Below are 12,630 nucleotides of genomic sequence, written 5' to 3' on the forward strand. Positions count from 1 at the left end.
GTGGAGGAGAAACGTGATGAAGATGGCCTAATGGTCCTCCTGCTGGACTGTTAATCCAGAGACTCAGATAATGTTCTGGTGACTCAGGTTCAAACTCTGTCATGGCAGATGGTGGAATTTGAATTCAATAGAAAAGAATCTGGAATTAAGAGACTACTGATGGCCGTGAATCCATTATTGGAAAACCCAGCTGGTTCACGAATATCCGTTTGGGAAGGAAACTGCCATCCTTACCTGTTCTGGGCTCCATGTGCCTCCAGAGCCACTGCAATGTGGTTTGCTCTTAACTGCCCTCTGGGCAATTAGGAACAGGTAATAAATGCTGGTCAAGTGACTGTCGAGCATTTCCCATAATTGAATTTTAAAAGAACTTCTTTTATGTGGTGAGTGGCAATGATTGGAGTTTTCTGTCTTTGAAGACAGTGGAAGCAGAAACATTGAATGATTTCAAAAGGAAATTGAATGGACCTGAGCAAAATAAACATATAAGGCTAGAGGGATGGAGTGGGTATATGGGATTGCTAAGATTTCTTGACAGCGTGCTGACCTGGATGCTCTGGGCTGAATGGTCTTCTTATATGCCATAAAAATATCAGTGATTCAGAAGTCTCTTTTGTTTGAAATCCCCAAAGGTCTTTCTAGCCTTCAGTACATCAGATTAGGATTCACTTTGCCAGTTCTGGCACCCAATAAGGATCATGACCTCAATCACAAGCAGACAGCGATTATTCCAGAACTCCAGAGTATCTTCACAAGAAATCTTTCCGTCTTAATTCCTCTGGAAGTTGCAGGATCAATTATAAATATGCTGTCACTTCTGAATATTATGGCTAAAAATCTTGAACCAGATCAAAAATGAGTCCATGTGATAAAGGGCCAAGGGGCTTTGATCAGTTGAACATGAACAAATAATATCCATGTGAAAGATATTCCAGAGCATGTTTTGTTTTGGTCTACTCATATTGATCTGCTAAGTTATGTTAGTGGCGTGATTAATATTTTCTGTTGTGCTATGTGGTATATATAGCCAGAATATGAAATGTGTTAACTTTCACACAGAGAATGTTTCAGAAGCAGTTTGGAAATATCCTTTGCTTAGAGGAGTGCATGATCTCATCATTTTTGAACAGATCCACAGATGGTTCTTAGCTTTTCCACACCCGCCTTCAGGACTGGGCAAATTGTGGACTTTTCCACTGCTTCAATCAGGATTGGCCCAGATATTGGCTTTTCCAGTCTGTCCTTCAGTATTTGTGAAGTCACAGATTTTTCATGGCTTTCTTCAAGGCTGACTTTTCCAATAAAGCTCCTGCAGCTTTGTTCAGCTTGTTCCTTTTCACAACAGGCGCCAGAGTATGCTGCTCCACCTAATGGACTCAGGATGAATTGAGAAAACTCACTGTGGCTTGAAATAACTAACACAAGATAAAGTGAGGCCTTGGTTTTGTCAAAATGGAATTTTAAACATATAAAGCTGGATATTAACATTGGGACCTGCTCCTGGAAGAAAAGTCGACCAGACGCTTCATTACTATGCTCATCAGTGCCTTCTTAACACAGTCACTGCATTGCATCTGATTTCTAGATTTCTTGAACTATTACTGAGTAGGTATGATGATGACCTGCATCATTTTATTAAGTTCCACTACTTAAAGGGACTCTGCAAGAATAAGAATTGAAATCTGCATTTTGACACAGCCAGACCTTCATAGCTGAGGAGGTGGGTGGGGAGTGGGGGGCAAGGGGGCAGCATCTAATTTGCTCTCACGTGTCTGGAAATGGAAAAGCCTGCAAAGAGAGATTCTGTTTCTCACCGATGGAAGAAGGAAGATAACTTCAGAGAGTGAGCAGGTGTGTTTGGAAGTGACAGGAACCGTCAGCAACAGGAATGTAGTGTGTGCTTTTGGGTAGTATTATAAGAGGTTTGGTGATCAGGACAGGAAAGTGGCCCAGCACAAGCCCCTCACTGTGCCTTCTTGCATACCCCTCCTCAGGCTAACAAACCTGTAAGTGTCTTCACCACTCTGGTGATGTTAGGCACCTTCTCAGACCCCTGTTTAACTAGCTACCACTGGCACTTACCCTCGTTGTAATATCACAGTGATTTGGCACATTATCACCACTGTCAAGATGTTGTGCTGGAAAAGCACAGCAGGTCAGGCAGCATCTGAGGAGCAGGAGGATCAAAGTTTCAGGCAAAAGCCCTTAATAAGGAAGAGTTTCTGCCCAAAATTTTGAATATGCTGCTCCTCGAATGTTGCCTGACATGCTGTGCTTTTCCAGCACCACACTCTCGACTCTGATCTCCAGCATCTGCAGTCCTCACTTTCTCCTGGTTGACATTTCCATCAGTAACAAACAGGATATCAAGAAACAGTTGGAGATGCTGGAGATAGCAAAGGCTGTGGGCCCTGACAATATTCCAGCAATGGTACTAAAAGACATGTGCTCCGGAACATGCTGCACCCCTAGCCAAGCTGTTCAAGTACAGTTATAACACTGACATCTAACCAATAATATGGAAAATTGCCCATCTATGTCCCTGTACACATAAAGCAGGAAAACTCCAACCTATCCAATTAGCACTCTATCAGTTTACTTTCGTTCAGTTGTAAAATAGTGGAAGGTGTCACCAAGAAGCAGCACTGCTCAGTTTTGGTTCCACAGGATTACATAGTACCTGACCTCATTGCAGCCTTGATTCAGACATGGACGAGATGAGATTCAGATATGAGATGAGATGAGAGTGAGTGGCCTAGACATCACGCTTCATTTGACTGACTGCAATATCAAGAGCCCTCAAAAAATTAAAATCAGTGGGAATTGGGGGAAATCTTTCTGCTGGCTGGAGTCATGCCTGGCATAAAGAAAGATGTTGAGGTTGTTGGTGGTCTGTTATCTCAGCACCAGGACATCGCTATGGGTATTCTTTTAGGGTAGTGTCTTTGGCCCAACTATCTTCAGCGCTTCATCATTGATCTTCCTCCATTGTAATATCAGAAGTGGGAATGATTCCACAATGCTCAGCATCATTTTGGCTTGTCAGATGTGAAAGCAGTCTGTGCCCAAATGTAGCAAAACCTGGACAATATCTGGGTTTGGGCTGATAAATGGCAAGTCAAATTTAAACTACACAAGTGCCCGGCAATAATCATTTCTACAAAAGAGAATCTAACCATCATTCCTTGGCGCACACAATGACGTTACTATCACTGAATGGTTCAATATCAATATTCTGAAGATTACCATTTACTGAAATTGAACTGGTCTAATCATAGAAATAATTTGTCTAGTGATGCAGGTCAGAGGCTAGGAATTCTGCATCGCCTGATTCCCTACAAAGTGTCCACCATCTACAATATACAAATTGGGACAGTGATGGAATTTCCCTGGTTGCCTGGATGAGTGCAGCTCCAACAGCACTCAAGAAGCTTGACATTATCCTGGGATAAGGATGCCCACTTGATTGACACTATAATCCACAAACTCTACAACACACACTCAGTTGCAGCAGTGTTTAACATCTAAAAGATAGACTGCAAAAGTTCAAGCCTCCTTAGACTGCACCCTCCAAACCCACGAGCACTACCATGAGAAAGGTGGCAACTATCTGGGAACCCCATCACCTTCAAGTTCTACTGCAAGCTATTCATCATTCTGACTTGGAAATGTATCACTGTTCCTTCAGTGTTGCTGGAACAAAATCCTGGAACTCCGTCCCTAACAACATTGGGGTCTAGCTACAGCAAGTGGATTGCAACAGTTCATGAAAACAGCTCAGTACCTGCTTCTCAAGGGCAATGAGGGATGGACAATGTATGCTGGCTCAGCCAGTGATGCCTACATTTCATGAATGAATAAAAACACAATGCTATCTGGAAGGATCTGGAGGCTAAGAAAGCGCTGACCCACCCAGTTCAAAGTCATAGAAATGACTTCAAAGTATTGAAAATTACCTCCAAAGTAGTGAAAACACACTGTCAGCCCACAGAATCTTTCTACAACCTTTACTTTGGCAAGTGTACAGGTGACACATTTTTGCGTTTAAAACTTTTTTGCCAATTTGTTCTCTCGACCATATGAATTCCTGCTGTCCTTTCACCTTATTTTTACTGGCAAGTTCCATGAGAAAGCCCTGTGCACAGAATTTAAACCTAGATTAAAACAGCAGCTAATAATTACTTAACAGATGTAAGTGGCAGCCCTATGGTGGTTTCCCACTATCTGAATAACATGCCTGGGTTACAGTTTCAGGTTGACGTGTTTTGCCAGCTTCCTCACATACTGGTAGTTTTGCTGTTTAACCTGCCACCTGCATAGAAATCCACACATCTTGACAGCTTTACATTCCAGACTATGTGAAATAAAAGCTTGTTCATTGAATTGGAGGTATTACATGAATCCATATGATTGGCAGTGAACAAAAAAACCATTTTCAACTTATTGCTAAGCGTTAGCTGCCATATTTCAGTTGGAGGGGTCATGTAGTTTTAATTACAATGGCTGCTATAAACCCACTTCTGGAGAAAGATCTGACTTTAGGATTACTTATTTTGCTCAATAAGATTGCTGAGATGCTGCAAATGTATTAGGACATCCTAGTTATGTAATTATATGGATAATTTACCTCGCCCAAAATTCTGATGTTCATCCTATGGGTCACTTGTATACAAATGCTTTGGTGCAACCAAGTGTATTGAGTGTTTGCTGGCAATGCCATGGTATATTCCTAATTGTGAATTACACAATCCTGATTTGTTAAATTAGATATTTAGCTTCATTTAAATGGAAGACTGGATAGGGTGCTGATGCAAGAGATGGGCAGAGTGGTCTGGTTAGGTTTGCAACTAGGCTTAGGAGAAAAGGATGAACTGATGAAAGGTTTGGAATTGTCTGATAAAGAATAATGGATAGATTAGCAAGTTTAAAATTAATGATTTCAGTTGAAAAATCTTTGTTTAAACAAAATGTTTTTACACCTGTATAGCATTAATTGAGAAACTAAGGAGAGGGGAAATTAAGTTAAGAAGGAGAAATTAGGACTGCTTCAGAAACTCACAATAAACTATGCTTTGCAATTTTATTTTATTCTAAATTAATGAATTTCGAATTTCAGCACATCTCCTGTGAGCTTTCTCCCAATGCCTCTTCACTGACCTCTGAGATCTTCTTTATTTTACAGACAGTTTTTGAAAGAAACTGCCTATCAGATGACTGTGCTGCTGATCTACAACTTCGTGGCAAGCTGCTTTTATCCAGGTATGTTGTGTGAATCCTATTCTAGGTGCCTCAGTCCTTTGAGCAGCAAATTAAACTGTTCAACGTTGCTTTTCATTTAATAGAGTAGTGAGCTGTTTGTTAGGTCCAGCTTATCCAGAAGTAAAAACTTCGTTATTATATATAATGTACATATGTGAATTAAAAGAAATATTACAATTAAGACCTAATAAGGTTAATAAGGTTAAGTTTTTGCAGTAAGCAGAGAAATATAGTGCATCAGCGATAAAAGAAGAGAGTGTTGAAGATGGTGTATAGTGTGCCAGTCTAAGGGGTTGATTTGTCCTGGATTGTGTGAGTTACCTTGAATGTTGTTGGAGTTGTGTAGACTGTGGTAATTTTAGAGTCTTTCACCACCATCCCTGGTTTGTCTTGTAGATAGTGAACAGGCTTTGAAGTCTCAGGAGATGATGTACTTGCCACAGTATTCCTAGCTTCTGGCCTGCTTTTGCAGCCACAGTATTTATGTGGCTAATCCATTACAGTTTCTGGTGAATGGAAGCCCCCAAGATGTTAATAGTGATGGATTCCATCATGATCATTCCTTTGAATATCAAGGGATGATAGATACTTTTCTCTTGTTTCAGATGGTAAATATGTGGTGCATAAGGACCACCAGGCCTGCTCCGCCATTCAATAGGATCATTGCTGATCTTTTTGTGGCCTGAGCTCCACTTATTCACCCTCTCACGATAACCCTTAATTTCTTTACTGTTCAAAAAATTATTATCTTAGCTTTAAAAACATTCAATGAGAAAGCTTCAACCACTTTACTGGGCAGGAAATTCCATAGATTCACAGACCTTTGAGTGAAAAAGTTCCTCCTCAATTCAGTCCTAAATCTCCTCACCCTAATTTTGAGGCTCTGCCCTCTTATTCTAATTTTGCCCACCAGTGGAAACTACCTTCCTGCAGCTATCTTATCTATTCCCTTCCTAATTTTGTATATTTCTCTAAGATCCCCAGTCATTCTTCTAAATTCCAATGAATATAATCCCAATTTACTCAATCTCTCCTCATAAACCAACCCCCTCAACTCTGGAACCAACCTAGTGAACCTCCTCTGCAACCACTCTAGTGCCAGTACATCCTTTCTCAAATAAGGAGACCAAAACACACATAGTATTACAGGTATGGCCTCACCAGCACCCTGTACAGCTGCAACATAACCTCCCTGTTTTTAAATTCATTCCCTCTAGCAATGAAGGACAAAATTCCATTTGCCTTCTTAATTACCTGTTGCACCTGCAAATCAAACTTCTGTGATGCATGAACAAGAACTCCCAGATCCCTCTGCACAGCAGCGTGCTGCAGTTTTTTTACTGTTATTCCTACCAAAATGGATGACTTCACATTTATCAATATTGTACTCTATCTGCCAGACCTTTGCCCCTTCACCTAAACTATCGATATCCCTCTGCAAACTTTCACAGTCCTCTGCACACTTTGCTCTACCACTCATCTTAGTGTCATCCGCAAACTTTGACACACTATATGTGATCACCAACTCCAAATCATCTATGTAAATTGTAAACAATTATAGTCCAAATACTGATCCTTGAGGCATGCCATTAGTCACTGATTGCCAACAAAAAAAAGTTCTCCTCATTTATCCCCAGTCTTTGCTTCCTGTTAGTTAACCAATCCTCTATCCTTGTTAATACATTGCCCATAACGCCATGCAACTTTATCTTATGTAGCAGCCTTTTGCACGGCACCTTCTCAAATACCTTTTTCGAAATCCAGATACACCACCCCTACTGGATGCCTGTACTACTCAGCTCCTAATATCTTCATAGAATTCCAATAAATTAGTTAGGCATGTCCTGCTATTCCTGAGCCCATGCTGCATTTGCCCAATGGGACAATTTCTATGTAGATATCTTGGTATTTCTTCCTTGATGGTATATTCAAGCATTTTCCCCACTACAGAAGTTAAGCTAACCAGCTGATAATTCCCCATCTTTTGTTTCTCCTTTTTTAAATAGTGTGTCACATTTGATGTTTTCCAGTCTGCTGGAACTGCCCCAGCATCCAGCGAATTTTGGAAAATTACCATAGGCGCATTTGTTATTTCTCCTGCCATCTCTTTCAGTACCTTGGGATGCAGGGCCAGGAGACTTGTCGACCTTCAGCTCCATTAGTATACCCAAGACTATCTCTTTCAGGATAATGATTGTTTCTATATCCTCCCCTACCTTAGTCTCCTTGTCATCAATTACTGGCATGTTTTTCGTGTCCTCAACTGTGAAGACCAACACAAAATACCAATTCAATTCCTTGGCCAGTTCCTCATATTCCCATTACTAAATCCCCTTTCTCATCCTCTAAAGGACCGATGTTTACTTTTTTTTTGTTTTGTATATTTGTACAAACTTTTGCTATCTGTCGTTATATTCTGAGCTAGTGTTTTCTCATAATGTATCTTATTTTTCTTCATAGCACTTTTTGTGGTTTTCTGTTGATCTTTAAAACTTTCTCAATCTTCCAGTTTCCCGCTGATCTTGGGTACTTTGTATGCCTTCTCTTGCAATTTAATCGCCTCCCTTATTTCCTTAGACACCCATGGCAGATTTCCCCCTTTTCCAATGTCCTTCATTTTCACTGGAATATACTTTTGCTGAGCACTTTGAAAATCCTCCACTGTTCCTCAAATGTCCCACCATAAAGTCTTTGCTTCCAGTCTACTTTAGCCAACTTCTCTCTCATTCTTTTGTAGTTTCCTTTGTTTAAACACAGGACCCGGGTATTGTATTTTATCTTCAGTTTTTTTCTGTTTTCTAAATTCAACCATACTGTGATTGCTCCTTCTAAGATGATCCCTAATTATGAGATCATTAATAATTCCTGTCTCACTGCACAGGACCAGATTAGGTTAGGCAGCTCTCTCATTGGTTCCATTACATTAAAACTATCGTGGATATATTCAATGAACACATCAGCAAGGCTGCTTTGATGGACTTGGTTCAACTAATCGACATGTAGATTAAAATCTCCCATGATAACTGCTGTACCATTTTTACAGGCATTGTTATTTGTTTGTTTATTGGCCACCCCAATGTGATGTTATTATTTGGTGACCTATAGACAACACCTACCAGTGACTTTTTCTTCTTCAAATTTATAATTTCCACCCAAATGGATTCAAACTTATTCTCCATAGGACCTATATCATCTATCACTATTGTCCTGATATCATCCATAAATATCAGAGCTATGTCACCTCCCTTACCTTCCTGTCTGTCTTTCTAAATAGTATGACACCCCTGGATGTTTAATTCTCAGTTGTGACCATCCTGCAACCATGTCTCCATAATGGCTACAAGTATATTAAATCAAGATGATTTTTGCCGTTAACTTACCTAACTTATTTTGAAAGCTATGAACATTCGGATAAAGTTCATAATACTTTGGCTATTGACCAAGTCTTGCTGCATATAGACTATGACTCTATGACTCTATGTACTGCTTCAGTATCTGAGAGGTTTTGCACAGTGAACATAGATTAAACTTTCCCACTTCTCACCTTATGATGGAAAGAAGATCATTGATAAAAGAGCCAGTAATGATTAGACCTAAGACTCTATCCTGAGGAATTCTTACAGTGATGTTCCAAATCCAAGATGATTGACATCCAACATCCACAACTATCTTCCTTTATGTAAGTATGATTCCAGCTGGTGGAGAATTTTCCCCTTGATTCCCATTGTTTCCAGTTTTTGCTCAGGTTCCTTGATGCTATACTCAATTATACAATGCTTTGATATCAAAGACAGTCACTCTCACCTCACCTCTGAGGTTCAGTGCTTTTGTCTATGCGTGGACCAAGGCTGAAAGAAGGTCAGGAGCTGAGTACCCCTGATGGAACCTGAGCTTAACATAACTGTGCAAATTATTGCTGAGCAACTGTCATTTGATAGTACTGTCAATTATGCTTTCCACCTTCCCTTTAATGCTAATTGAAAGTAGACTGATAGGGTTGTTATCAGGTGCTTAGATATCACCTGCATTTGTGTATAAGGCATAACTGGACACTTTTCTGTTTGCTGGGTTGTTGCCTGTACTGAAACAAGTTGGCTTTGAGCACACTGTTTCCGCAGCACAGCCCTTCAATAAGATCATCAGAATGTAGTCGGTCCCTGTAGCCTTTGCAATATTCAGTGCTTTACAAATTTCTCTTGATATCACATCGGATGAATTAAATTGAGTGAATGTGATGCTGGGATCTCTGGAGGAAGCTGATCTACTTGGCTGTTCTGGCTGAAGAAGGGACTCAAATGCTTCAGCCTTGTCTTTTGCACTGATGTGCTGGACTTTCCTGTCATTGAGGATGGGAATATTTGTCAAAACTCCTCCTCCTGTTAGTTGTTTCATTGTCCACCACCATTTAGTTTGCAAAATATGTTTGAAGGTGTCTTCTCAGCAAATTACTCTGCACTTACGTATGCTCCTGCATAGATTGGGAGAATACCACAACTTTTCCTGAGATGTGCAGATGTCAAGAAGTCGACAGTCTCAATGCAGATGATGATGATGATGATGATTCATAGATATGGCAAATGTTAGGCAATCTAATCGAATAAATAATAACAATGGATGAGAAAAAAAGGGCCACCAATCTCTACCTTCCTTTTCATTATAAATATTCCTTCTTTATAATGGGCAGAAATGGAGAAGTTGAATGTTAAGTAAACGCAAGTGCCCTTCTGCAGTTTAAATACACATTCATGGAATAAAAGGGTTTCTGTGGTATATTTCTTTCTTAGCGATTGAAATTAAAACAAACTTAGATCTATACATAAATGGACCATAAAATAGTTCTAAATGTCAGATTTCCTCAGCAGTGCTTCTTTTGACTATTTCTTACACTATCCATGACCAACGTTTAGCAGAACGAGTGACGATCGTGAGCAAAAAAGACATTCACTGAAATATTATGTTGTTTACTGTTTGTGGCAATTTTCAGATTTCGGAACATGCAGGTTTTGCTTCACTTACACATTTTAATATTTAAAAGGATTGTAGGTAGTTTTTGAACAGAGACTATGGAACTGCATATCTCAATATTAAATCAGCTCACAGTCTACTGGCAAGAGCATTTTTCTTGTTAAAAACTATGCCATATTTCTTCAGTGTTAACACAGTTGAGTCATTCATCACCTTAGATGTTGTTTGTTTTTTTTGTTTGATAATGCAGTCTCTAAGAACTTACAAGATGGAGAATTGGCATATATTTAATTATTGGTGCCTTCAGAGCAGACAGAGCTTCTTGTCCTGCTGCCTATAATCTATAAATCTGGGTCATGAACAATGAAAGAGGAGAGGTGCACTGAAGATTCCATCTTTTACATCATCCGTTTTATTAAGGAATGAAAGATAGATTTGGGGTTGCCATGTCAAAGGAGAAGGATTACTGAGGATGAAACTGAGAAATTAATGGCCTCATTTGTTTAAGAAATTATTAAATATACGTGTGTGTGTGTGTGTGTGTGTGTGTGTGTGTGTGTGTGTGTGTGTGTGTGTGTGTGTGTGTGTGTGTGTGTGTGTGTAAAAACATAAGCTTTTTCATCTTGCAAACAGTTCCACTGTCAATTAGAATACTATAGGACAGAATGACTAAACTGAAGCTACTTTTAATCTCAAATGTTAAATCCTTCTGGCTACTAAGAGAACAGAAAGGCTTTGTAAACCTGCTGTGCAACCTTTTGTGTAATGCAGAACAGATGCAGGAATGACTTGAAGACAGATTGTATAATATGATTGGGAAGTTAGGGTAATGATAAACTGAATTCTTTATTCCTGCTGCGGCCCAAAGGCCCAGTAAAATTGCAATGTTGTGGTTGATTTGAACTCGTCTCCACCCTACTTCCTGTCCAATTGGGAACAACGTATAGGTGGTGTTAAAATTGTCCTGAGGTTGTCCCATTCCCAGTTGGAAATATTTTAACTTCTCAACTTTCACATCCTGGAAGTCTTTGAAAGAGAAGGAGACTGAACTTGCATCAGTATTATGGTGTGTGACGACCCTTTTAATGATTAGTAGCTTTAAGTTTAGTTAGGTCAGCTCAATTGTCAATTTGACAGTTGGTTTTGAAAATTAGTTCTTTTGCAGGATGAGAGTATTGCTGGCAAGGTCAGCATTTAATTTCCATTCCTAAATGTTCTTAAGATAATAATGAAGTACCTTCTTGAACAGCTACAGTCAGAACTGTCTGATGTAGCTGCTCTTAGAGGCCTATTATGGGGGAAGTTTCAGGATTTTGACTAAGCAACATTAAACAAACAGTGATATATTTCTAATGCTGGATGGAATGTGACTTGGTAGCACCACTCTTGATCAAGCTGGCTCTGTCCTGAGGTGCACAGCTGTCAGAATTGGTGTTAGGAGAACCAATAAGCACTTTATTTTGTCCTAGCTGACATGCAAATGTCTATCTATGTAGCTGCTAACCTTGTGCTTTATGATAATAAAGATTTTTAATTTGAAAGGTGCCGTTAAAGAAATTTGTGTGAGTTTTAGATTAGATTCTCTACAGTGTGGAAACAGGCCCTTCAGCCCAACAAATTCACACCGCCCTTCCAAAGAGAAACCCACTCCCTACCCTATATTTACCCCTGACTAACACTGTGGGCAATTTAGAATGGCCAATTCACCTGACCTGCACATCTTTGGATTGTGGGAGGAAACTGGAGAGGAAACCCACACAGACACGGGGAGAACATGCAAACACCACACAGACAGGCAGGAATCGAACCCAGGACCCTGACACTATGAGGCAGCAGTGCTAACCACTGAACCACCGTGCTACCCTGTAGTTGCTGCAGTGCATCTTGTAAATGGTACATGCTTTGCTGCATTCTTAAGCTAGTACTGCTACCAGAAACATTAAAATATTTCTTCTTGGAATATCTTTGCTGTGGATACCTATACATACACTCTATCTGTTGTTGTTAGATCCTTATCCTTATATAAGGCTCTTTCACCCCTGAAGAACTGTAACAGTGTCAGTTACATCTGTATTTTGGAGATAACAATGTAGCTCTCTCGTGTAATGTCTAAAATTGTACCTTCTACATCCATCTCATCTGTTGTTTCTCTTGACCTCTTCATTTGATGTCAGAATCACATCCCCTGTGACATCATTATCATTTGTTGATTTACTTATATCAATTACTGTCACTGTGTACTGGTGGTGAGGGTGTGACTACGAAGCTGATTGGGAAGCTAGTCAAGCAGACTTTGTCCTAGATTATATTGAGCTGCACTTATCTAGGCTAGTGAACAGCATTCAATTATACTCCTGACCTGTAGCAGTGAAAACACTTTTGAATTTGAAAGGAGAGTTGCTTGCC

General features: G+C 39.8%; 1 protein-coding gene across 1 annotated transcript in view; it reads left to right on the forward strand.

Annotated features, from left to right (window-relative positions):
• itga9 (integrin, alpha 9) overlaps window positions 1-12,630 on the forward strand; it is a 388,873-nt gene that overhangs the window by 254,524 nt on the left and 121,719 nt on the right. Inside the window, exon 17 of the mRNA XM_060822924.1 lies at window positions 5,183-5,259. Coding sequence (XP_060678907.1) covers window positions 5,183-5,259 — 77 coding nt within the window. The remainder of the gene's footprint in view (window positions 1-5,182; window positions 5,260-12,630) is intronic.

The sequence above is a fragment of the Hemiscyllium ocellatum genome, chromosome 4 (genome assembly GCF_020745735.1).
Source record: "Hemiscyllium ocellatum isolate sHemOce1 chromosome 4, sHemOce1.pat.X.cur, whole genome shotgun sequence".
Taxonomy (NCBI): Eukaryota; Metazoa; Chordata; class Chondrichthyes; order Orectolobiformes; family Hemiscylliidae; genus Hemiscyllium; species Hemiscyllium ocellatum.